General features: G+C 38.6%; 1 protein-coding gene across 2 annotated transcripts; it reads right to left on the minus strand.

Moving 5' to 3' along the window:
- Nucleotides 1-7833: 7833 nt before the first annotated feature.
- HTATSF1 (HIV-1 Tat specific factor 1) lies at nucleotides 7834-27776 on the minus strand. 2 transcript variants are annotated; one of them, XM_081044100.1, is made up of 10 exons: nucleotides 27576-27776; nucleotides 27126-27366; nucleotides 24649-24829; nucleotides 23943-23990; nucleotides 23318-23472; nucleotides 21205-21368; nucleotides 19438-19537; nucleotides 13418-13507; nucleotides 12373-12510; nucleotides 7834-11716 (listed from the first exon to the last, which is right to left on the minus strand). In XM_081044100.1, the coding sequence occupies exons 2-10, from the start codon at nucleotides 27309-27311 to the stop codon at nucleotides 10484-10486; spliced, it is 2295 nt and encodes a 764-aa protein (XP_080900226.1). In that variant the 5' UTR covers nucleotides 27312-27366; nucleotides 27576-27776; the 3' UTR covers nucleotides 7834-10483. The 2 variants fall into 2 exon arrangements, with proteins under 2 accessions (XP_080900226.1, XP_080900227.1); XM_081044101.1 differs by lacking the exon at nucleotides 27576-27776 and having other exon boundaries at nucleotides 27126-27520.
- Nucleotides 27777-27931: the final 155 nt, after the last annotated feature.

Here is a 27931-nt window from a genome sequence, read left to right on the forward strand (position 1 = left end):
GGAGATACAAATTTGGGGGCTGATGGTATATAGATGGCTATTGAAGCCTTGAGCTCTAACTCAGCCAGGGAGAGTAGAGAGCGAGACATAAAGAAGAACTAAGACCAAGTCTTGTGTAACCACAGCCTTTACTGGTCAGGTGGAAGTGATGAACCAGCAAACATTAGTAAGAAAGAAATGGGCAAGAAGGTGGGATAAAAATCAGTAGAGTGTTAGTATCTTTAAATGCAAAAAGAACAGGTTTCATGATGGTGGAACTGGTCATGTGGGTCACATGCTGCTGAGAAGGGGAAGAATCTGATGCCTGAAAAACTTCTGTTGGATTTAGGAGCACGGAAGTCAAAGTAACCTTAGTGAGAAATGTTTGTGGGAGTGCGAGGCCAGAGGCAGACTCACGTGCGCTGGGAGAAAAAGAAAGCACTGACAATGTGGAGAATACTTTGCAGGAGTTGGGAGGTGAATGAGAGGGAAAAGATACAGCAGAGTCTGGGAGTGGGAGTAAGAAGGGTCAAATGAGTTTGCTGTTCCTTTTTCTTAAAGGGATAGATTCCAACACAGTGAAAAACCAAAGGGAAGAATCCAGTTAAGAGCAAGAGGTAGAATATACTACACAACGAAGGTATTACTAATAGTATAAAATTCTGGAGAAAGCAGGAGAGGATGGGATCAAAGTCCAGGTGGAAGAATTGGCTTTAAATAGGAGGAGGGACTGCTCTCTTGTAGGAGGAGGTAAGGGGCATAGGATGGCCACAGACATAATGAAGTTTATACCCTTGACACCTATGGTAAGTAGGTATTTACTTATTTTCAGAGGTAGGAGAATTGGATTAGGAGGCACAGATCTTGAATTTTGTATATGATATTCCCCTAAAAAGATTCGCAACCTTAGGAAAGTTATTTCTCATTTCTTTGGTCATTTTTAAAGTGAGAGTGCTCTATTAGCTGATCTCTAAGGTTGCTTACAGCTGTGTTATTCCAAGCAAATCAAGAGAATGTGAAATTTAAAATGGTAGAAAATTAACAACCTAGAATGTTCATTCTTATTATTTTCAAATGCAAGTGCTCACTTTCAGTTCAAGTTGATGGACAGAGCCAATGTATGTAATCTCATTTTCCTTCCAAAACCCCCACTAAAATGTCAGAAGAAATATAAAAATCAGAAGGAAAAAATCCAGAGCAGTGCTGTAAAGCTGGAAAACGTATCAGCAGCAGACCAGAGAAACATAATGACTAACAGTTATCCAGTGCTCTCAAAGGACCAGCTACTGCACTAAACATTTCGCATGTATTAAACCACTTAAATGATTCTACAAAACAGGTACTACTATTATCCAATGTTAAAAATGAGTAAACGGAGTCACAGAAAGGTTAAGAACTTGTCCAAGCCATGCAGTCTGGCTCTAGAGTCTGTATGTGAAACCACTGCTATGTAACCTTTCAGACACAATAATTTCTGCAAGTTATAATGTGGAACCCACACCCTGCTCACACAGGAATAAGAGAAGGATATTGGAGAAATCATTATGAATCTTCCAAAGAGAGCCCAAGAAAAAGCTCAGAATTAGCGGGGGCTAAGAGCTAGAGTGAGTCATGGAGCAGAAAGCAGAGAAGTTATTTAAGGGTCTGCCAAAGAACCGGACCATTATCCAAGTCTGTGCAGGGTGAGAACCTCTTTCTCAAAAAAGTACCTCTTGTGCACAGAGATGGAGCCCAGTTTGGATTTTGTCATCGGAGAGAGAAGTAGGGAGTGCCCAGGTAATTTGGGGACCACCATAAAGATATGGAGACAAAAGGCATCTCGACACAGCAGTTAAACCCTCTAAAGCACTACACAGCTAATAAGACACTTTCCCAATCTCTGACTGCAATCTGTTCCCTATCCAAGTTCCATAAACAGGAATCGTCCCCTTGACACACCCCCAACCACCACTCACCTGCACGGTTCTGTCACATTCAAAGAAAGGCTGTCAGGTGAATAGAGACCTTTTACAGCTGTTGAGGACCACAAGCCAGTTACCAAAAATGTAGCAATCTTCATCCTTCATGTAAATGGCCAGTCACCAGACATTTAAGGAAAACCAAGAGCATGATAGAGAAATCCTAAGACGAACAAGCAAAAAAACTGACTTCTGAGGGGAAAGTTAACGTGGAAAATGTTTAAAATTTCTAATTAGTATTTGGAAGATATCCAAGAGAATATTGCATCCATAGAACAAAATTAGTCTGCTATGAAAAGGAAGTAATCAGAGAATAAGACAGAGTTCTTCCAAACTGAAAACAATTGCTGAAAATAAAACAGGTAAAAAGCAATGGACATAACTGGAAGCCCAAGTCATGAAAGATCAGTGGAGCAGACTATAAAGGACAAACAGGAATTTCATATTAAAGATTTCAAATCAGTTGAGAACAGATGGATTAATCAACTGATGGTACTGGAATAATTGGCTATTCACATGGGAACAAATCAAGTTAGAGGCTTATTTTAAACCCCAGTTATCCCCTTTCTCTCCTGCTTCAATTTCTCTATCTCTACTGAATCATTTCTGTCATCATTCAAATATGTCCACGTATCTCCCACTTTTAACGACCCAACCACTTCCATTTCCTTTCCTCTGTTGCCCTTCGCAGCAACACTTGAAATTGTCCATGGTTGGTCACCATCTCTGTTTCTCACCTTTCCTTTCACTCCTAAACCCACTCCAGTGGGGCTTCCATTTTCACCGCTCTGATGTGTTGTCAAAGTTACCAGTCACTTCAGTTGTTACTAAATCCTATGATATCTCTCTGTTCTCATCCTACCCAACCTCTTAGAGGCATTTAGCAAGATTGATCACTCCCTTTTATCCTTCAAACATTCCCTTGGCTTCTTCCATGGCACCACTCTCTCCTGTTTTTCTCTGACTCCACTGGCTCCTTCTTTCTAATCTCCTTGGCTCAATTTCGAAATCTTGGATTGCCTGAGGGACTCAGTAGTTCTGGGCTCTCTCCTTTGATTCTATAATTTCTCCTTTGATGATCCTAGCCCCAGAGTTTTAAACATCTTCTATGTAACTATGACTCACAGATTTGCATCTCCAGCCCAGACCTCTCCTCTAATAGGCATCTCAAACCTATTATGTCTAAAAATGAGCTCTTAATTCCCCCACCCCAATTTGTTTCTCATGTTTTACGCAAAGGTAAATTTCTTAAAGGTTAAAGATATAAACGTACAAATATAGAAATGTATAAATGGGAAATATATTACAATATGTATAATATCGATCTTGGGAAGGTCTTTCCAAGTATGACACAAAACTCAGGAGTCATTTTAGAGAAAGATTTACCAATTGACACACAGAAAACCTGTGTGCCTAAAACTAACATAAAGTTACAAGACAAAGGGTAGACTGAGAGAAATATCTTGCGGTATCTGGAACAAATGGTTACTCATAATATAGTAAGAACTTTTACGAATCATTAAGAAAAGGCAAACAAGCCAATAGAAAACTTGATAAAGTCTATGAATAACCAAATGCTAGTTGAAGAAATGCAGATAGTCAGTAAACATTTGAACCCACTGCTTAACTTCACTAATTATTAGGGCAATACAAATCCAAATGGGATGCCACTTGCAATAATCAGATTAGCCAAAATGTAAAAGAGCAACAACACTTAGTATTAACAAAAATATGGGGAAATCGAACACTTACTTGCACACCCTGTGAGTAGAGGTATGAGTTTAACACTTCTGGAGGGCAATTTGGCCAAATCGATCAATTTAAAATACACCTGGGCTGGCCTGGTGGCTCAGGCGGTTGGAGCTCTGTGCTCCTAACGCCGAAGCCTGCCGGTTCGATTCCCACCTGGGCCGGTGGGCTCTCAAACACAAGGTTGCTGGTTCGATTCCTAGACTCCCACAAGGGATGGTGGGCAGTGCCCCCTACAACTAGCAACGGCAACTGGACCTGGAGCTGAGCTGCGCCCACCACAACTAAGACTGAAAGGACAACAATTGACTTGGAAAAAGTCCTGGAAGTACACACTGTTCCCCTTCCCCAATAAAAATCTTAAAAAAAAAAAAAAACCAAAAAGCGGGAGTCCAGAAAAAACACACACTTGATTTATGATGCAGCAAACCTATTTTATGAAACCTACTTTTAAAAAATACTAAAAGATATTTAAAATTAAACTGGCATCCAATTTATAACAAGTTAACTACAAGTCAGCTGTGAAGTTTCAACATAAAACTTCATCTGTGCAAACCTCCAGAGAGACTGATAACACTGTTTGGTGTTCGCTTAATTTAAAAACAAAACTACACCAAACTAAAGAATGTCAGTCTATAGAGAGGTACAGTAAAAATGTCTCTTTATCAGACAGGTAGAGCCTGTGGCAATTAAATAAAGCAAAGTTTTCCTGAGGAGGGGCAGGGGAGACAGGAGATGCCGCGTAAAAGGAATTGGGGTAAATAGGCCTTCGGTAACGTGGTGGTGAGGTGTGGGGGAGGGGAGGCATTGTATAGTCCGGAGCTTAGTTCTCAGTCTTTCAGTGAGCATGCGTGCCTCTGGAATGTGACCTTCACAGGCGTTTCTCAGGTTTTCTTTTGGTTGTTGTTTGTGTTTTATTCCCTCCTCCCTTAGGTGGGACAGGATAGCTAGAGCGGGGCTGGAGTTGGGTATTTCCCTTCCCTCAGATCACTTAGGCTCTGGTAATGTCCCACCAGGTTAGGCTCTGGTCAACTAGTTTCTCTTGAGGGCAGGCCTTAGAATGGTTCCTTTTCCCCTGCACCTGCCGGAAGCACGAGGGGATTTTTCTCAATTATTCACTATGAGAACCTGGTCAAGCTCCTGGTGGTAAACTCACAAAACCCAACAGGATTCTCCCGTGACTGGGTCTCCCTGGAATATTTTCTCTCTCAGACTTAGCCATAGGCAGCCTCCAGCAATTTGTCAATTACACTTGTGGTTTTCCTACCCTAGCATTGCCTCCCTCAGAAGCATGTGTTCCAGTAAGTTGTGATTCTCTGTATTCGTGTGTCAGTCTCTTCAGTTTGGGGGTAGCAGTTTGCCCTGCGAGGAAACTTGCAAGAAATGTTAAAAAGTTCTTTAGAAAGAAGGAAGATGGTATTGGTCAGAAACTCGGATCAACATAAAAAGCATCGGAAAAGGTATAAGTGAAGGTTAAAAGAATCTTTCCCTTAACCTCACGTTCTCCTCCAGAATTTGCCCCATTGTCTGCTTTCCTTCATAGCGAAAGTCCTCCAAATATTTGTCTATAGCTGCTGTCTCCACATTCTCGCCTCCTCTTCTCACCCTGCCACCACTTGAGCACTCTGGTGAAATGGCTCTCACCAAAGGTCACCGACCACCACCAATCTGCCAAATACAAATGGTCAATTCTCTGTCCTGATCTTTACCTCCCTGAAACAGTTGGCCCAGTTGATCACACCGCCTTCGTGAAATATTAGGTTGGTGCAAAAGTAGTTGCGATTTTTGCAATTCTTTTTTAAACCGCAATTACTTTTGCACCAACCTAATACTTTCCTCTCATGGCGTCCAGAAACCCATAACTCCTCTTTCTCCTCCCGTATGACTGTCCACTCAATCTTTTTCTCGTCCCTTTTCCTCTGTCTCACCTCCAAATGCTCACATGCCTGAGGGGTTGGTCTGGTCCTCTCCTTTCTCTGCTTTAAATATCATCTATGTTCTGTGCCACCAAATTTCACTTTCCAGCTCTGACTTCGTCCCTGAGTTGTCGAGTCATATCAAATTGCCTATTTGACATATCCTCGTAGATACGATATAGACATCTCAAACTTAATATGGCCCCAAATAGAAATGAACTCTACCTGTGAGCCTTGTATTTTCAAAACCTCGTCTCATCGGTTTTACATTACAGATAACTATTAATCCCCTTCCCTTGCCCTGAGTTCTGCACATTGCTCCAACAATGTGGAGCTCCTCACAGAATACAACACCTTCCTGATGATTACTCCCAACACTGAAAAAGTATTTGGTGGTCTATCATGTGTCAGTCACTCACTGTTCCAGGCACTGGAGAGAAAGCAGAGACTAGGAGAAAGCCCTGGCTATTACGGAACTTGCATGCTGCCAGGGTGGTGGAAGGATGGGGCTAGGGGACAAATAAGCAAATAAACAAGATGATCTATTGCTGTGAAGAGGGTTCAATAGTAAGCATCAAGGGAGAGAGGTGGGTGGTCAGGATTCCTAAGCAGGTGATACTTAAGCAGTCTGAAGGATGAGAGAGTCTGAAGGATGGGAAAGAGTATCCCAGGCTGAGGCATGTGCAAAGGTCCTGAGGTAGGAATGAGAAACCCAGATGTGGTGCACTAGGGAGAGTTCTGAGGTGAGTCTGCTGAGGCAGGCAGAGCATGATCATTTAAAGCTTTGTGTGCAGGCCATAGTGAGAAGTTTGGATTCTATTCTAAGTGCTAATAGAGTGTTTTAATATTGAAAGCCATCAGGGCAGCTTAGGCAGTGATTATTTTTTAAATCACCCTGGCTGTCATTAAGAAATTACTTGGAGGGGGACCAGAGTGCGAATGTGGAGTCCGGCTTGGAAACTCTTTGAGAGATGACGGTGCCTTGTACTGCTGTGGTGCGAGTGCACATGGGGAGAAGTATTCAGATTTGGAGTGTATTTGGAGTTAGAGCCAATAGGGCTTGGGGTTGGGAAATGAAGGAGAAATCAAAATGGTTTCGATTTTGGGTTTCAACAGTTGGGCTGCTGAGCTGGGAAGATTGGCGGAAAAACAGGATTGTTTTCTTTGATATTTAAATCATCAAGAATGGTAATAAGGTAGTGGTGAAGCCAATAGAACCTCTTCAAATGAATGGAAAGTGCCAGTGTATCCACAGGCTATATTCATTCATTCTACAAATATTTATTGAGCCTATTATGTGCCAGGCACTGCTCTAGGCTGTAAAAGTATTGCTGAATCAATGCCAGAGGTTTTTTTTGGCTACTTTGTCTCTACTTGGATTACAACTGCTATTTGAGGCAGGCCCATGCCACATGCTGCCTTTATTCTCACTGTCCCACCTCATCTAGCATATTTTGGGCACACACTAGCCCCATCTATTCTTTTGCTAATTGACTGAACCAATTACAGTAAGATTCCACAATGAGTGTAAATACAGTAAATCAATAGGCTAACACTACTAGTATCAACATATTTCTAGCAAAAGGTGATAGAAAAGTATTGAATGATGTACACATTTTATTACCCCAATCTAAAAAGAATTTAAGAATTACCCAAAACCAAAGCTTGTACTGTTTATTTAAAAGGTAGTATAAAAATACTTTAATCACATTTTCGAACTTGAGACATAGTTGAGCCTAGAAATTTTTACATGAAGGTGTTGCAGGTCTATCACTAGTAAGTCTAATTCCTATGAGAAAGTTGGAAATGGCAAACTAAAAACGCTTTATTCTTATAGCTTTACTTTACCATTGCTATTCCAGCAGAAACATTAAGAAGTGCAAAAAGCCACTTTTGTGCAGCTGCTGCTGCCCTCTTTTTATTTTTTTAAAATCTGGTCCAGGATTTAATATCACAGCCTATATGTTCTACAAATAACTCAACTACAAACACAAGCCACCTGCTTTCTATTTGAGACTAATGCTTCTGATATATCGTAACATCAGAATCCTCTTGGTTCCAAATGAAAAGTACAACTTATCTGTAGGGCTCTGAACACCTAAAAATAAAATTTAAATACGAAGTATTTTTTTCAAGCAATTGATCCGTGATAAATTTAGGCTATTTGCAGTATCAATTTGTGATTTTAGAAAGGAAACATTTTAACATTTTTTAATTTTTTTTATTTTTTTAAATTTCTCAATTACAGATGACATTACAATATTGTATTAGTTTCAGGTGTACAACATAGTGATTAGACATTTATATACCTTACAAAATGATCCCCCTGATAAGTCTAGTACCAATCTGACAGCATACATAATTATTACAACACAATTGATTATATTCCCTATGCTGTACTTTACATTCCGGTGACTGTTTTTATAACTGGCAATTTGTAAGTCTTAATCCCTTCACCTTTTTCACCCATTAACATTTTTCTTTTATTAAGTATTTTACATAGAGATGTCAACAAAGCAGGTCCTGTAAATGAGGTGTGGTAAGAGGCAAAATTTGAGCAAATTGATTTTAAATGAAGTGACTGTCTTTTAAAAAATGACATGGCTTGTATCTGAGAGGCCCAATAAGGAAAAAACAAGCTATAAGAATATTGACAGATACTGAAAGGGCAAATTTATAAGCTTTCTAACTGTTCTCCAAGCCATGATTTTATTCAAACTAATTAAGAGCACTTCTCGGCATTAACACTGAAATGTTTGGTTCACTTTAAAAAATTTAAGATTCATGTTGAGAAAGGGGTATTCAGAAAATTAGCTAGCTCCTACCTTTATTTTCAAGTCTCAGAATCACTAGATAATTTACATCAGGAAAACAGATTCCACTCCAAAAAGGAAGAGGTAGTGGCCCAGATTTGGCCACTCAGGGATTCAGAAAGAGCTCAGAGCTATAATTGAGAAGGAAAACAGAGATCCTTGGAACGAATTACTCTAATTTTGCCTTGTCCCTTTCTTTTGTAGAAAGCAGTAAGTTTAAAAAATATCATTAATATTGGCAAGACAAGTACTATTTTTTTCTAACAAAGTTTCAAGTTTGTTCCTATACAAGGTACTTGTAGACTCCCTGAAGCCACTTCTGGTTCATGCATTCAGGGTTGAAAACATTATTTGATGTATAAACTATATAATCTTAAAGGAGCCTTCCATTTAGAAAATGCCAGGTAATTGTTGAGCATCGCTGTGCTTAAAATCCACCTTGTATTTTTCTTTTCTTTTGATAACAGGATGTATTTCTGCCTCACAATATACTTTTTTCAGGACCAATAAAACCTCATTACTTAGAAAACAGGTGACTGTGTGTGCTTCATGATTTTTAATTTAAAAAGTTAAAGTTTATTGGGGTGACAATTGTTAGTAAAATTCATGACTCTTTTTTATCCATCGCACCTCACAAATTATTTACTAATTTATAGCTGTTTGTGACTTTCACTTCCAGGATGTTTGTAAGAAAAGAATGAGTATTTGATATCAACCAAATTAATGAGAAGGGAAAATAAGTCAGAATGAAAACAGCCCCCTTCTAATAGTCTTAGAGCTCATTTAAAAGTTGTAGTTAAGCGTCCCAACCATTGTATACAGAAGATAAAGCTTTGTTTTCCCTTCATTTAGAAAATCAATTTTCAAATAAATTCAATGTGTAGGTGCTTCTGACTTATCTTTAAAAAGAACCCTATTTTGGTTGCAATTTTTCTATTTAACTTTCTTCGCCTCTTTCACTGATTTATTCTGGTGAAAATCCAGATTTTAAGAATTCCAGACATCAACTAAAAAACTCTCAGAAAGCTGGCTTGAAGTACAAGAACTCTTTTCTGTCTAAAGAGGGTAATGATTACACTTACAGACAGTATAATGAAAAAGCATCAATGCAGTTTATTTCAATGCTTCTAATTTATGAGAGTAACTTCTTAAAGCTACATCAGAAGTCAATCATTATTGAATTTGGAAAGCACAAGCAAGAAAGACCCAAAATTTTATTGGAACTATACAATTTAGCACAGTACTAGGCACAAGGATTCTAGGAAAAACACAAAACTGAAAGTATTAACGATAAAAGACATTCTTAAACTCCAGGGGATCCATGAACCTCCCAAAACTGTATACAAAAAGTTGTGTAGTGTGCGCACTTATCTGGGGAGAGGTCCCACAGCGCTAATCAACTTCTAGACGGGCCCAAACAGTACGCAGAATTCTAATATCTATATTTTTCAATAATGGAAGCAGTTCGGGACGTTCACTCTTGCACATCTAATAGTCAATTTTCATGGAAAGAAGGTAGAAAAGAAAAACAAATTACTCGCAAGAACTGGGCAAGGAAAAACTCCAAGGTGCTATTTACAAGTTTAGTAACATGTTCTGTTTTAGAGAGAGGAAATGGGGACCTAAGTCGTAACATAAGCTGGAAGCAAGAAGGCTACTACGGGATTTTTCAAATCCTTAAAAAACTGAACTTAGGTATGAATAAAGCAATAGCAAGAATTTAAAATGCAATTTAACTCAAGTCCAATTTGTTTCTGCATATTAACAACTTAGTTTTATTGTTGAATATCATAAATTTCGACCAGAATACTTGAAAATGTTATTCTGCATGCACTGAACAAATCTAACAAAGGATGAATATCCAGTTTGTTTGCATTACACTATGAAGTTTTAACTGGACAGCCAATTTTAGATTTAAAACCAGTAAGTACAGGTGACAATGAAAACAGCAATGCATTAATCTGATGGCATTCTACCACTATGCACGTGTTCATGTTACACTACTAGTAATTACCCTGGAGGCAAAATGTAGATGGAGGAATTGCCCTCAAAAGCCAAGTTTAAGGGATTAAATATCATCATCATCATCATCATCATCATCATCATCATCACTACTGAGGACAAAGCTGCTGCCAGTGGACAGGGGCCCTTCTTCCTGAACATTCCCCAAACTACCCACAGTCCCTCTTTCGTCAGAATCATCAAACAACTTCTCGCTGGAATCCTCATCGAACAATTTCTCGTTGGAATCATCATCTTCGAACATCTTTTCATCTATATCTTCATCCTCCTTTCCATCTACTTCTTCGTCTGAATCTTCAAACATCTTTTCATCTGCATCTTCTTCTTCCTCCTTTTCATCGCCATCTTCAAGCCCCTTTTCATCTGCATCTCCTTCATCCTCTTTTTCATCAGACTCATCATCAAAAACTTTTTCATATGCATCTTCCTCTCCTTCCTTTTCATCTGACTCTTCATCAAACTCTCTCTCAGAGCCTTCCTCCTCAAACACTTTATCAGAGCTATCATCTTCAAATTCTGATTTTTCAGAGTAATTTTCTTCTACCTCTTTTCCAAAAACGTTTTCATTAAACTCCTTGTCAGAGCCATCCTCATCAAATTCTTTTTGGAGGCCATTTTCTTCAAATTCTTTTTCGGAGCCGTCTTTAAACTGCCTTTCAGAGCAGGCTTCCGATTCTCTTTCCCAGTTGTCTTCTTCAGACTCCTTTTGGGGGCTGTCCTCTTCAGACTCCCTGTCAGGGCCATCTTCTTCAGACTCCTTTTCCAGGCCATTCTCTTCACAATCACTTCTGAGTTTCTTCTTTTTGGATTCTCTTTCGGGGCTATTCTCTTTGGACTCTTTTTCAGGACTACCCTCTTCAAACACCTTTTCGGGACTGGCTTCTCCAGACTCTCTTTCAGGGTAGTCTTCTTCACGCTCTCTTTTGGGGCAGCCTTCCTCGGGCTTTCTTTCAAGGCAGCCTTCTTCAGCATCTCTTTCAGGGCCACTTTCTTCAGCGTCTTTGTCAGAAGCATCTTCTTCAAATTCTCCCCCATCTTCTGTTTTTTCAAACTTCTTCTCATCTATAGGTTCTTCAAATGCCATTTCAGCTGCGGCTTCTTGAGCACTCATTTTAGATGTGCTAGGGTGCTCTGAAAAATGCCTTACTCTAGAAGGCCCTGGCCTTTCTGAAGCACAGATGGAATCTGAACGTCGAAGACCTTTATTGGCCTCGGGAGTATTGAGGAAAGTCTCCCATCCTTTCAGCCTTTCCTCCCTTTCTCTTGTGGTCTCCTCCACCTGCACATAAATGGAAACTGCCATTAAAGTAAGTTGTGGACAAAAAAGAAGTAACAATGCCTTTCAGCATTTCTAATATTGACAAAAATACCCTGAGTTTATAAGGCACCACTTAGGAAAGTAAAGCAATTCTCGATCTTCAGTTTTCAAAACTTTACATCTTGAATTATTAGAGTTGACTGTAACATCATTTAAATAAATGCCCAACACTGCAGTACTGCAGAAATGTCCAATCAACTAAAAAGTTAATATTTGAACTCCATCTGTACTTTATAACACAGAAAGAAAGAGAAATATTTTGATGTAATGTGTTTTCTTTTCTTTTTAAAGGAGGGCACAGCTCACAGTGGCCCATGTGGGTATTGAACTGGCAACCTTGGTGCTTCCAGCACCACACGCTAACCAACTGAGCTAACCAGCCACCCCATAATGTGTTCTTTTCTTATCACTATTCTGAGCAAGCCTTACATTTCAGACTTCTAAGCTGAAAGGTTGAAACATTTTTTCTTTCTATGCTCTGAATGCAAAGTATTATTTAAAAGTGCTATTATCATTACACAGATTAAACCAAATCCAAAACTTATCTGAAGGACTGCTAGATTAGTACTTGTTGGTAATAAAACAATTCATGTGCCCTTGACAGTTGCAGAATTTACCTGATAATCTGTCGTCCCATCCCACACTTCGGCAGTGATCTGACGGCCACCAAACCATCGTCCATCAAGGGTCTGAATACAATAGTCAGCTTCCTCTGGGTCCCGGAAGGACACAGAGGCCACACCATCTGGGTGTCTCTAGAAAGACAAGGGAGAAAAAGAATGGATAAATGAGAAAATTCAGAATAAATCACACACGTTTGACAAAGAAGCTAAATAGTGTTCTTTCTGATAATTTGAGCTAAACGATTCTATGTATGAAGCCCTTGTTCCCTTTCACCACAGCCAGTAATACACAAGTTGCTTTTTCTTTGGCTTAATCTTTTCTAGAAAGAGCCAGGCATGATGTCCTTGGAAATGTTTGTGTGCTGACAACACTGTTCAGGAGAGGCAAGGCAGTAGAGTTGTTAAATGTGGACTGTAAAGTCGAACAGCTCTGGGATTCAATCCTGGTTCTGCCACTTAGCAGCTGAGGGACCTTGGGCAAGGTGCTCAATCTCTAAACTTTCAGCTTCCTCATTTGTAAAATGGGTAAAGCACCTACCTCTAAGAATTGTGAGGATTAAGTGAGACAACATGCAAAGTAGCTTGTAGCATGCAGTCAATAAACAACTCTTTTCATTATTATTATGTGTCAATTTTGGAAGTAGAAAAGGAGTCAGGAGGGGAACATACAGTGGAATGCTTTTCTTGATTGTTCTCCAAATATGGAGGAGAATCATTCAAGGGGGGAAATGTGGGCAAACAGGGAACCATATGGTCTCATGGTCTCAGGGAACCATATGGTTTTTCTTGTATTTTCTTTACCTGATCATATGATCTAGAGTGATGATAAAGGGAAATAATCATGGTGTACCAAGTCTATCAAAGCCTTGATTTACAATCAATCCATGTTCGTCTAATTGTTGCTAACAGATGACTACCACTACATAGCAGACCTACTATATAAAAACATTAATCTAAAACTTGGGGCATACTGACATCTGGTAGTAACTTTTAACTGGAAGACTGCTTCAGAAATCATGTGTCCAAGCCACGAACTTACATCAAAGAGAAGGAGCTTCCGAATTTGTCCAAACTTTGAACACTCCACTCGAAGGTCTTCTCTGATCTCATTCAGCACCAATGGATCATCCTGCAAAAATAGGCATGATTCAAATGGGTTTGCCTCTTTCTTTAAGGAAAAGCCTGAGAATCAAATTTCTTGCTTTGACCATCCAACAAGTAAAAAAGGTTTTACTTAAAGTTAGTTATGTCTGTCTTTAGTCTATAAAATTAAAAAAAAAAATGAAAATCAAATAAGGTTAAACTTCCACAGCTGCTGTTGGTACTACTGGTGTGCCCTGCTTTTAAGATGGAGGAAATGTAGCAGAATTATAAATTTTTTAAAACTTTTTTTTAATAGTTTCAGGTACACTAAACAATGCAATAGTTAGACATTTATCATTTATATCCCTCACACAGTGACAACCTCCCTCCCCACATTCACCACCCCGCTGATATTGCACACAGCCATTACATTTCCACTGTCTCTATTCCTAATGCTGTACTCCGCTTCTTGTAAGTATATATATACATATATATGTGTGTGTGTATATATATATAAATAAAATTGGAGTACCTGGCAGCACAGTACATAGTTGTATTGACTATATTCTCTATGCTGTACCATTTTTCTACATTTAGGTATTTCATTTTTGTTAATTTGTTTTAAAATTTGTACATACTCAGGGTTAAATATTAACTGAAAGTCTTCTAACAAAAGATTTGTCCTGTCCTACAAAAAAAAAAAAGATGGGGAAATGGACAAGTAGGAAGAGCAGCAGTAGGAGTGTGCCATGGCAAAGGAGTGGGAAGGGAAGCGGGACTGGAAATCCCAAATAACGCAGCCGTATGGGCAGGAGAAGCCCTGTGGCACATATTAAGCCAGAGACTGCTAATTCCTATGTGTTGCCCGGCCACGAGGACTGTGAGAATGAGAGCCCTTTGCTTTGGGTTTTGCATAGATTCCTACTTAAGAAATGTAATGGGGAGAGATATAGCCCTTTCATTGATGGAGTGTTCTAAGATTGTTCTTTGTGCTTCCAAGATTCTATTTTAACTCACAGGGTAAACCCGTTTATCTGGTTGCCTACCACACTGCAAAAGAACTAAACAAATCAGCTGTTAAAACACACAATAAAGCATGTTCTTAGCTGGTGCTTTCCTGTAACGAAGTCTATTAGAACACTCAAGCACTGCCGCTTGAGGTCACGTGGACTCCTCCTCCATGCCCTAAAACCCAAAGGATTTAATATTTCCTGTGGGAATTAACAAATCTTTCTCCAAGTTCCATTGCATAAAAAGGCTCATAAAGTTACAGTATCAACTTGAATTGCAACTACATGCAAAAACAAGGGTATCCTATCTATGAATTTCTATTGAAATAGACTTACACTTTTTTTAGGAAACATAAAATTCATCTATCTCACAGGTTTTTATCTTCCTCACCAACTAAAGAGGAACGGCAAAAAAGAAAAAAAAATACAAAAGGTGGCTTTTCCATTGTGAAGTTCTCTCAAAAAGCAAAAATAAACTGGTAGGCATTTACTAAAATTAAGTTTAAAATAAAAAGTATCCTATAAATCCAAGGCTTCTAAAACTACAGCTGACAACAGATGATGTATTATATAATTGCATACTTGAAATCTATGTAATTTTATTAACCAATGTCACCCCAATAAATTTAATAAAAAACAAAAACAAAAAGTCGTGGGATGAAAAGTATAGCATAGGGAATATAGTCAGTAACATTGTAATAACTATGTGTGGTGTCAGATAGGTACTAGATTTATCAGGGTGATCACTTTATAAGTTATATAAATTTCTAATCACTATGTTGGATACCTGAAACTAATATAATATTCTATGTCAACTGTAATTGAAAAATAAAAAAAAATATTTAAAAATATTAAAAATAAAACTACAGCTGGCAAGACTCTGGATTTCTCCCACTTAAAATTCTAATTTTGGAGAGGATGCCAATTTGTTTTATATATAATTATTAGACCTGAGAGGAATGGGGAATGGAGCATAAAAGTCAATTGGTAAAGTCACATAGTGTGGCTTTCCAGGATGTGTGTGTGATCAGCTTCTATCAGATTATGTGCTTTCTGAAGGTAGCAATCTTGTTTGAATGAGTTTCGTATGCCTCACAGCACACAGCAGTCTTTTTTACACATAGTGAAAAGTCAATAAAAGCTTTTTCAAGTTCCTAATTCTTCTCACAGCACACAGCAGTCTTTTTTACACATAGTGAAAAGTCAATAAAAGCTTTTTCAAGTTCCTAATTCTTCTATTTTATTCACCAAGAGAAATCAGGGTTATATTAAAAACAAACAAAAATTGTTTCCAAATATTTAACAAATTTTAAGTTGTGAGTCCACAGTGGGGGGAGGGGAGCACCTTTTTTATTTCTATATCAAAGGCTCAGTGCTTTTCCTACGAGGATATCAAATTTTAGCGAGTCTTCCCAGACCTCCATTTTTCTTTATACCAGTTTGAAAATAATTAATGTATCTTTACTGCTTTATGATAGCATGAAGCTTAAAAGAAAACAATCCCCTCCTCTAGGAAAACTCTTTAACATAGCTAAGCATGGAAATGTTCTAAAGACAACATTTTGGAAGCAATAGACCCAAGACTAAAATCAAGACTGATGCATTGAAACCTTCTATAGTCAGTGCTCACAATTTTCCAGGGTGGTGTTTTATTTACCTAAGGAGAAACAAATCACATTTCTCATTCCTTTCTAATTTAAACTTACTGTCCAAGACGATGGCCACTAACCACACGTGGCTACTGAGCACTTGAAATGTGGCTAATTGAGGTGTGATGCAAGTGTGAAATGAACACTGCATTTTAAAGATTTAGTACCAAAGGGGGGGAAAAACAATATAACACAGCTCAATAATGTTTTTAGTAATGTGGAAATTATATTATTTTGGATGTCTTAAGTTAAATAAAATTCATTATTAAAACTTCCCCTCTTTGTTATATTTTATTGCAGCTACTAGAAAAATTTAAATGAAACATGTAGCTCACATCATATTTATACTGGATAGTGCTGGTATACACAATGAGAAACCTGCTTTTGCATCTGAGTTTTGATTCTTCATCTCTCGGTATTCAATTTACCAGGCATGCATTTTTAAATAAGGCTTTGTATTAAATACTGAAAACCCTCTGAAGTTGCATTAAAAGTATCAGCCTTCACATTGTTCACCCTGATACCAAAGAGTATTTTTAGGTATTTTGCTTCCTTCCTGGTCACCTACTGGGAATAAAAATGTATTCTACCCCCTGAAAATCTGATTTCATTCTGACACCTCAGGTAACCCGAGAATTCAGTTTTTGTTTTCCCTACAAAGCTCGATGCTGATGTCTATTTTTGAACTTAACATGGAATCTTCAGTCAAATCAAACATTCCCAAAAACATCCAATGAGGCAAGTTTTCCTGTTGAACACCTCACCTCTACCATAAGTTCTATAATGTCTACGCTAGTGTCGTCCGGCAGTGGTGACAGAAACGAATATCCTCATTATCCAATACAGTAGCTACTAGCCACATGTGGCCAGTACAACTGAGAATGGAATTTCTAGTTTTATTTCATTTTAATTCATTTAAATGTAAACAACCACGAGGCTAGTCTACCATATCAGACAGGTCTATACTGATACACTTTGAGGTTCAGGCCCACAGAGACACTGACCAAAAAAAACAAGACTCTCTGTAGTCCCTCTGACAGGCTCTCACCAAGCTTGGCAGACCACACCAGAACAGGCAGGTGGGCAGACACGGGCAGCACCAAGAATTTCTCCGCCTGTGAATTCTGAAGCCCATTACTGCCTTCCCAGCCTTGGTGGCACAAGTGTCTGAAAAGAAAACTTTCCCTCACTTGTCAAGATGTTAAAGAGAAAATGTTTTATTCATTAAGTGAATGGAAGGACTCTGCCTTGTGAGTAACAGGGGTTTCATTCAACCATTCACTTTTTCTTCACATTAATATTGGGGGCCTGTTAATAAACATATATCGAGAGCCGACTATGTGAGAGGCACAATTCTAAACATGGGGACTAGAGCAGCAAACAAGGTAGACAGAACTCTGGTTCTCATGCAGCTCACATTCTAGTACAGGAGATCCAATTATTCCAGATTTTATAATAAATGCCACAAAGGAAACAAAGCAGGGTAATATAAAGGCTCTATAACTCCAAAGTGAAGTTTACACTAAACCAATAAGGGTGTTGTTTCTTTGAAACAATCAAGAATTTACAATCATGAAACTTCTATCCTTAAAAATATCCACTGGAGGGAATTTCTAGGAGTCAAGGTGGAATAAATGTGGCTTTTTGGAGAAAGAACATTTGTCAAGCTAGGAAAAACTCAGTCTGGCCGGGGTGATCGCTAGACTCAAATAAGGTGTCTCAATGAACAAGGAAGGAAGCAGAAAAAAAAAAACACACAGATGTAATTACACAACAGACTTCTACTTGCAGAGGTTCCAGAAACTTTGAATTAAATTTGCATTTATATTCATGTTCAAGTGTTAGGAGTATGGACTATGTGAATCAAGGACCTCAAATCACAGACACTAATAGGTCACCTAATAAAAAAAAACAATTATGTACCAGGGGGATAAAATGTGATGAAGGCAATTCTGGAGTTGTACCTAGACTAGATACCATGATCCATCTACGCATTCTTTTTAAAGCCCCACCTGGCAAGTACAGTGTTTCAAAAAGCATGTAGTACGCATGTGTACAGGTGTTTTTTAAACATACTTCATTATCACTGCAAGTCTAGAGCAGCTCTGCTATATTTCAAGATTCTTCAGGATTTTAGTCAGAAGAGATATCAAACATCATAAGCAGACCACTTTTATCTTTCCAACAACCTCGAAAGATATGCAGATTCCACAGGTGCAAAGTAAACCCCATCATATTGCCATTCGCCCAGATGGACTCAACAGACCATTTGGGGGCCCTTGTCTCTAAGGGGGCTAAAGTGATACTGGCATTCTGACTGTTTAATTGCACAAAAAGAACAAGAGTGGGCTTTGGCTGCAATGAGATCATCTGCAAACCTGGAATTTTAAATTATGAACATTTGTTTCTTCTGTGTAACTTATCATTAATTTCAGAATCCAGGCAGATAATAAAGAATTGTTCTTCCACGAATAATCCACTGGCCGACGCCAAAAGATAAGAGATAAGAGGCAGAATGCAACACGAGGTACTCTGATGGCAGTTAACATTCCTTAAACCTCTCCAGTAGCTCTTCTTCCTTTGTTTGCTTTTATTCCCTGTTCCTGGAATTTTACATGGACGTTATTATTATAAAGTCCTCCTAAAAACCACTAAACGGTTAAATTAGGTCCTGAAAAACAAACTCCATTATTTTAACATCAGGGGCTGTATTTCATTAACCTAAGGAGTTCTAGGGACCAAACTTTTAGTACTAAATGAAGTTTTCACTTCCAAATGTGAAACTGGTCCTCCCCAACAAAATCAACCAATACTTGTTAAGTTACACTCAAAATCCACAAGCAGCTCCCAGAAATCTTTTTTTTTTTTTCCAGAAATCTTTTAATGATTATATTTTTGATGATTTCCCATACCAAGTAGCTGCCCTTTGGGGCCACAGTATCGGTACGAAACAGTCTTACCTGGGACAAAATTAAAAGAAGACTGGGCTAAACATGGGAAAATCTGAAAACTTCAATTGACTCTTGGCTCCGTTTTCCTACCTTTATGATTATATGAATGTACAGGATGTGAAATTAGAGGCTACAATAGTAATGCCTCTATCTCCGAACAAATAGCTCTCTTATCTCATTTAAGCCCCCATCGCATTACAATCGGACACACGAGAAAATGCAACACTACCACTGCTGAATCATCCTATGGTACGGACTACTGAAGGATCCTGATAACCTAATGAGAAAGATGGGGGGAGGCAAGCTTTGGGCTCCCCTGCAAGAAGGCACATCAATGTTTCTATCAGTAATAAGATTGTCTCCTACCTCAAAATCCATAGGATGAAACATATTTTTGATGATGACGACTCGCTCGTGGCGCATTCGGGCTGGCCCGGCTCTTCTCTCAGGTCTCCAATCCAACTGCCTAATGCCATAATGTAGAAATAATCTTTAACTGAGTATTTAATAATGATAATAATTTGATTCCAAAACAACAATGTACATTTTAGTCACAGTTGCATTCAGAGAACTTTCTGAAATAAAAATGGGCAGGTGAAAGATGGACCCAGTATTTGAAATCCCCAGAACATATATTTTTTTTCAGAACTGCTGTCTGGTTACAAATATTCCAATGAGATTCCTGAAAAATTGCTAATTATTTAGCATGTATAATTATCTAAGATGATATACTTCGAAGGCAAACAATATGTTCAAATTGTATTGGTTTTCAGGCATTTTATGATTATGACAAAGTGCCCTGAATATAAGGTGTGATCGAAAAATACGGTGAATGTTTAAGTTAAAAAAAGCTTTATTACAGTAAAAGACACACTGTCATCAATTCCCCCTCAAAATACTCCCCCTCACTTTGAACACACTTATCCCATCATTCTTGCCACTTTCTGAAACAGTTCTGGAAGTCCTCTTTCGTGAGTGAGTGTCTTTACTTTTTCCTCCATCATGACAATGCTTCGTGTCACACATTGCTTCTGGTATAAGGCAATTTCTGTCAAATAAAGACATTATGGTGTGTCCTCATCCACCTTATTCACCAAATCTGGCACCATGCGACTTCTGGCTCATTCCCAAAGTCGAAATGATTCAGGACATCCAGGCAGCTGCGACAACACAATTAAAGACGACTTCCAGAACTGCTTTAGAAAGTGGCAAGAACAATGGGATAAGTGTGTTCAAAGCGAGGGGGAGTATTTTGAGGGGGTTAATGGAAATGTCTTTTACTGTAATCATTTTTTAAAATTTAAACATTCACCGTATTTTTTGATCACACTGCATCATATGTAGAACTAGTAATTCTTTGTTACTATGTTAAATTTCACTGGTACTGTTTATAAAATTTGTAGGTATCTATTTCACTATTCCTGTACAAACCACAGGACATCACAACTAAACGCTTTTATGATCATTTTATCAATAGTTTAAGCAGTTAGAAGTGTTATTAGAACTCTGATAGAAGTACTTATTGTTTTGGCTAATTTCTTAAAACTAGCATATTTCAAAACACATATTAAACAAATGAATTAATAGAAACTTGATGACATGTATATACTATATACAACTACATAGCAAATACAATGACAAACCCTATCATTTCTAATTTCTACTTCCTACTACAAACCTGTATGTAAAAATTTAGCTCCTGGTGTAGCTGATTTCAATCAACATTGAAAATGAACTAATGGCTCAGGTATACAAGCCTAAGCCATTTTATTTAACCTGATGTTCAATATTTTCCGAAGAGATAGCGCTCTTATCTATTTAAGCCCCCATTGTAGTACAAATGAACACCCCAGAAAATGAAACCCCACCACTGCCAAATCATCTATGGTATGGATTACTGAAGGTTCTTACTATAAGACCGGGTCCTGTATTAATTTTTGCTCCAAAAGACGCATTAGAGCTGATTGTCCGGCTAGGTCTTGTTTTCGGTAAAACACAGTAATGACCTAATGAAACTCTTTTAAAATAATTTGTAGGCATATTTAATGGAACAAAACTAGGTGGCTATTACCAAAAGCATACTCTAGGGTATTTATGTGAAATCTTTCAAAAAGGAAAAAAAAGAACACCAACTTTTGTTGCAGAGACAGCTTTTTCTTGTAGTCCTTGCCTTTCTTTTTCTTTTTTGAGGCATCGTACGCCCCCTTCAGTTGAAACTTTGCCACCTCGACATGTAATTTGTAGCCTCTAATTTCATCTTCATCCAAAAGTTTTAATGCGAGATCCACAGATTCCCTCTTTATAAAGACAAAACAAGACACAGTCAGTAAAGCACACATTGAAATGAAACTTCAGGAGGCTTTTAGATGAATGATGACTATGTATACAATAATGATTTAAATATAACTACCTACTTTGGGATAAAGAACTCTAGAATGCATTTCAGGAAACCTGTGTTTGAGACATAGCTGCTCCCAACCAGCTATGTGGACTTGGTCACATAATTCAAGCTCCCTGAGCCCCCACTTCTTCATCCCTAAAATGGGAATAGTAATGTGTTCACTGTAGGGTTCTTGACAAAATTAAATGGAATTGTACACATAAAGGATAGTGACTGGCATACGGTAGTTGCTCAATAAATTATATCATTATTAGAACAGTTTTGCTTCTTGGCATCTCAATTTCTCAACTATACAATAAGGCAAATGAACTTGCGTGATTTCTAAGATGCATTCCAGTTTTAAAATTCTAAGATATTTCTTCTTAAAAGACTGGATGACTCAAGGAACTGGGAATAACATAGCTGACCTTTAATTTAGTAGTTCACCAATTAAAATATAGGTCTGTAACACAGTGGGAAGTAAAAGATGATTATTTGACAGCTTGTACATTAGATACATTTGTGGATTTTGGGTCCTATACAAGGGGGTGGGGGGCAGTTGTCAGTCCTTACAGAGTAAAAAATCTGAGGACCTGAAGAGAACACAAAGACAAGAGAACCCAGAGCTGCACAATCAAATATGGATCCTGGCACAATTAACTATGTTCTTCTGGAATTCAATTTACTGTTTTGCCAATCTTAACATTTTTATGGGTCATAAATCATACACATGAAATTTCTCAAAACCCCATTTTTTTCTTTTAAAATTCAATGAAACGCCCTAAGAATCTGTTCACAAATTTTTCATAATCCTTGAAGAACTTGTGAAATGCTCAAATTTCCTTTCATTTGAAAATGACGTAATTGGGTCAAGTCCATGTCCCATTCCCATCACATTCAAGAACCAGGTCAAAAACCTATCTCCCCAAAAGCTGTCAGCTTAATCCTACCTCTTGATTTCATTGAAATACTGTACACTCACAACACACCTTTGGTGTCGGGACCACTGTTTTACCACTTTAGATTTTACTTTGTAATTATCTTCAGGTTCTGTGACATTAAGTGTATGTCATCATTGTACCCACTTCTTCTGTACCCTGCAATAGTGGGTAGCACCTGCTCCTAAGATGATAGGTGTTCCAGAAATGATGACTACCTTTCACACTGAACTTTCCCTGTGCAATTATTATACCATGAATATATAAATTTCTGCAAGTTCTGTTACTATCACTCTCTCCTCTCCCAATAAAGAGATATTTTGAAGCAGTAAGCATAAGCTACCATCTCCTTTATGGTCTAATTCAGGGGTCAGAAAACTTCTGTAGATGGCCAGTCAGTAAGTATTGTAGGCTTTGTGGGCCACGTAGTTTGTGCCGCAACCACTCAACTCTGTTGTTGAAACACATAAACAGCCACAGACAAATGCAAAATTGAATGAATACAGCTGTGTTCTAAAAAGCTTTACAAAGGCAGTGGGCTTGAGTTTGCCTATCTCTGGTCTAATTCATTCCAAGGGCAAATAAAATGTTACTCGCTTTCTTTTCTTTGTGGATTTTTGAAATGTGTCCTGAATTGGTTATATGCCTACACTCTGAAAGAGATCTTTGCAGTGAGAACTCTCTTAAGACAAAAGAAGCACTCTGATCATATAACTTATATAATATTTTGATCTGATACTGTATTTTCTTAGACAAACAAGTGAATAACCTTACCAGTTTGACACACACAGGCACAGTCTGAAGTTTCAGTTTCCTTCTCGCCCTGTTTTGAATAGTTCTGTCTTAGTTATCATCTATACAAAATCATAGCCCTGGTTTCTGAGTTAGAAATGGAGATAAGAGAAACTCATCTGACAACATAACTAACCTTCAAATAACAGCAAAGCCCATCTCCTTTAAGATTTCCTTGATTATCTTTGTAAAGCTTGACCTTAAATTCTTCTGTATGAGGATCTCTCATAATAATGCCAAACTTGGACATGAGCTGTATAAATTCATCCACTGTAATGTCTGGAGGCAAACCTGTAACATTAGGAAAAATAAAAATGAAAACTTTTATAAAAGCATCTAAATAAAGGTGAGGGTTACTTAGCATTCTACTAATTAGAAAGCTACAACTTCGGTGAGCACAGTTTTGATTTTCTAAATGTATGGGAAAATCTCACATCTATAGAACTGAGGAAACTTCGTGTTTTAATGTATTCAAACATACATTTAAAATTCTTTGCCTAGGACTTGTATCCATGAATCTGAGGGATAAATTACCACAAGTTACCTAAAGCAGACAAAAAGGATGGCATGCAAAGTTACATATACTTAATTTTTCTTAGTTTTGCAATAAACAACATATTCCTCCCTGATGTAAACAGTTGAACAAAGAATGACACAATAAAAAACAGACTTTAGAGAAACTGAAAACTAAAATTTACTTTATGAAAAATATCAAAATCAAATATTTTCTACTCTAAATTTGTATAAAAAGGTATGCATACCAGACACATATACATTTGTATTTCTGTCTTCTTCAACATGAAACCATCCTAAAAATCAAAATGAATAAATAAATAAAACACATGCAAGAAAAGGTGAAAGTCACATTATGAAATCTTGACAATGTGGCAGTTTCTCAAAACTTTCAGGAACTTTTTCTTACCCTTAGAACAAGACAGTCTAACTCAAACCACTGTGCAGCTTTCAAAGTATTTGGATCTTTTAACAGATAATTAGCTTCAGAGCCCTTTCTGAAAAAAGAGGGCTGGTTTATCTTGGTTATGATTCCGATTCTACCTTAAAAAAAACTCATCCTTGCACTGAATTTACGCCTTGGCATTTAACTGCTTCCAACTCCAATCTACTGTGTTAGACAGGGCCAAGCTGAAGCAAAACTGATATGAGTTCAATTTAATTAAACTCAAAAAGTACAAGAAAATAACCTTACAAACAGAACTTTTGACAATACCCCAACAATAGCTGTATTTTGCAAAGCAAGCAACTAAGGCATAAAACTGAAACAGCCAACCCAATGCCCACAATAAGTTAGTGTGAGAGCCAATATATGAACCCAAATAATAATTTAAAACACTCATCTCTGTGATTCCTTCAAAGCCATTATAATTCTCCAAAAAGTAACTATACACACACACACACTCACATTTAAAAAATTTTTACACTCATGTTTTGCAAGCTAAATCCACTTGCCTGAGTCAGCCTTTCTCTTTTCTCCCCTCTTTTTGGACTCAGTGGGTTCAGGGGTTTTTCCTTGTGGCGGTTCCTCTGCAGGCCTAGCACTGACATCCTGCACATTTGCAGTAGAACTAGACGCACCATCATTAGAAAAGCCATAATTGGCCTGATATGTAGCAATGAAGTCTTCAGTTATCTGAACAAGAAATTCAACACACACAAATTCAAAAATGATTTCCTCCTGTAAAAAGTTTACACTATGTGAAATTACTGCATATGCAGTTATACAACTTAATACAGAAGTGGGTAATAGTTGTAGTAATAAAGTGTAAATGCAAGAATAGTCACCTTATATACAAAAGTGTGCATACAATGATTCAAAAAAGTAAGACGCGGGTACTTATATTATCAACACAAAAGTCTGAGCTACTATCAAGGCATTTTAAATGATATTGGCATATTTTCTAGTTGTTTCATTTATAAATTACTACCTCTCCGCAGTCTACTTGACTAAGGCTACAAGTACATATAACAAAGGAAGTACCAGATAACAAAACAGAACAAAAAACTATAGTCAACTAGTAATCTAAAAACAGAATCATTTTTTTCTTTAATGATATAGATGCACAAAGTGTATGTACACTAAATATTTAAATATCTGCATGCAAAGAGCACACAGAATGGAACTTTGATTTGGAGTATAAAGAATAAGGCCAACAATAGTTAAACAAAATGCTTGTTTTAAGTTTATCGTGAATTAATTCACATTCTCATTTAGTGTCATAATAAATTAAGAACAAATCCAACTCACATCTATCCTCCTGGCTTTTGGAGAAAAAAGCACGATTGCACAATGAAAGAAATGTAGTTATATCTTCATACCAATCAATGTTAGACACACAGAGGAATGGGAAAAATTTAAACTCAAAGTTTGAAGAGGTCTGAGCCTCCATGACACTAAAAAGTAAGTCGCAAATGAACCTATTATCAGACTATTGTTAAAAGTCCTCAGAAGGCTGAAGAAACCAAATCTGCACCCTAGCTGGCACTACCAGTACAGAAGTGAAATACAGCTGACCCCTGAGCAACACAGGGGTTAGGGACGCTGAACCCCCCACCCCATCAAAAATCTGTGTATAACTTTTGACTCCCCAAAACTTTACTAATAGCCTACTGTTCACCAGAAGCCTTACTGATAACATGGTCAATTAACACATATTTGTGTATGGATTATATACTGTATCCTTACAATAAAGGACCTAGAGAATAAAAAATGTTATTAAGAAAATTATAAGAGAAAATACAGTCACAGTACGGTACTATATTTATCGATACCATAAGTTTACGTTACCTGCATACAAGATGAAAAAAATCTGTGTATAAATGGACCCACGCAGTTCAAACCCATGTTGTTAAAGGGTCAACTGTAGCAAATATAACAATTTGGAAGGATTGCAACATACACACACAGACACACACACACACACACACACACACAATAGGAAAGAAAGAAGTTGAAATACATAATTTTTAAAGTAACAAATTACACAATGGAGACAGGGTCTGTTATTATAGGCTTGAAAGTCAATTAGTGTGCTATTGGTATCCTTTTTTTCCATCCATATGAGATTTTGATTAACAGGGTACTTTTACGGAAAAGTTTACAGAACCAGGTTTAACACTAGTTATTTTACTTCCAAGCTGAAATAAAATACTCAACGATTTCTCCAAGTACTCTAAATAAATATTCACAGATCTTCTCCATCCATATTTTCTGTGCACCTCTAGTTATATTCCTGAGCCTCCCTAACATAAAAAGGTAAGTCGCAAATGAATCTATTATCAGACTATTGTTAAAAGTACTCAAAAGGCTGAAGAAACCAAATCTACACCCTAGCTGACACTACGACTACAGAAGTGAAATATGGTTGACCCTTGAACAACACAGGGGTTAGGGACGCTGAACCCCCTCTCAGTGTAACATCTGTGTATAACTTTTGACTCAAGCAGTGTGTCTAGGGACAAAATTTAATAGAAAGTAGAGGTGCAAACAAAGTTCAATCAGTAAAGATATACAAATAGCTAGGTGTTTTTTTTTTTAATCAAGAAGCTGCATTTGTACATAGTATACAAGCTAAACACCTGAATTCTTAGGATAACTGATGTTGGCTCCCTGAGAGTAACAGCGACTAAGTTTGGTCTTGGTGTTTTTCCTTTTTGCAATAAAAAGCAGTCACCAATGTAATAACCAATTGTGACCTTCACACATAAAATTAATAAGGCATAGAAAAAAATTAGAATTAAATTACATTTAAGACATCTCCCTAAAGATATGTGTTCCTTTACACATTGGTTCTGCAACAGACACAACAACAACAAAAGCGTCACTATCCGGAGGGGCTCTAACTCAGGACCTCGCAAAGAAAACGTACAAGGAGCGCCCCGCGAGGCGGGCCCGCTCTGCAGTGGCACCGGTGGTAACACACTCCTACCTTGGGGAACCAAGCCTTCTTGTCCAGGTCCCACTCGTAGGGGGTGTCACTTGGCTGCTGCCCGATAGAATTGGTTTCTCCGCCGAGATCTTTCAGGGTGTCTCCGTCCTTGGTGTCTCCGTACAATTCTTGCATTCTCAACTGCTCATCAAAGTCGTCCTTCCCATCCAAGTTGTTGCTGCTCATGTTGCTGACTTAGCTCAGGGGCAGGGTCCAGGCGAGCTAAGAGGCAAAGATAAGGCTGGAGGAGAACAGAGAAAATGAGGTCTGCAGCTCTCGGCCCGCGCCCTGCCGCCCCCCGGCGCGCCTCCCCGTGGCGCCCCAGCAGCCCCCGGGAGGTCGGGCCACACAGCGGCCGCACCGCCCCCCGATCCGCCCGCCCGCCCGCCCGACGCGAGCGCGCGCGCGCGCGCGGACCGAAGCTCCCTGTTCTGCTGCGCCGCCGCCCACCTGGCTCGCCCCGCCAGGCCTCGGCGCCGCCGCTCGACCCAGGGCGCGGCGGGAGCGCGCACGCGCGCTGCCACCGCCGCCGCCACCGGGTCGAGGCGACTGCAGGTCCCGCGGCAACGACTTGAAAACGGAGGCCCGCTCAGACTGACGCAGTCGCCATTGATGGCGCGACGAGACGTCGTGGGTCGCGCCGACACGCCCATAATGGCGTCAACAAGCGCCGACGCGGGCCTGCGGCGCGGGGCCCAGGGGCGGGGCACTAGGGGGCGCGCGGCTGCCACGCACCGGTTTCCGTGCCGGCCGCCTCGGGGCGGTGAGAGCCGCGGAGTGCAGGGGCCGCGGCGGGCAGGGCTGGG

The sequence above is a fragment of the Rhinolophus hipposideros genome, assembly GCF_964194185.1.
Source record: "Rhinolophus hipposideros genome assembly, chromosome: X".
Lineage (NCBI taxonomy): Eukaryota > Metazoa > Chordata > Mammalia > Chiroptera > Rhinolophidae > Rhinolophus > Rhinolophus hipposideros.

What these genes read in the sequence shown, in the direction of transcription:
- HTATSF1 (XM_081044100.1), bottom strand. Translation starts at nt 27,311, where the DNA reads ATGAGCAGCAACAACTTGGATGGGAAGGACGACTTTGATGAGCAGTTG. An exon ending in AGAAGGCTTGGTTCCCCAAG is followed by an intron (nt 24,830 to 27,125) that starts GTAGGAGTGTGT and finishes TTTCTTGTTCAG; the next exon opens with ATAACTGAAGACTTCATTGC. An exon ending in ATGGGACGACAGATTATCAG is followed by an intron (nt 11,717 to 12,372) that starts GTAAATTCTGCA and finishes ATTTATGTGCAG; the next exon opens with GTGGAGGAGACCACAAGAGA.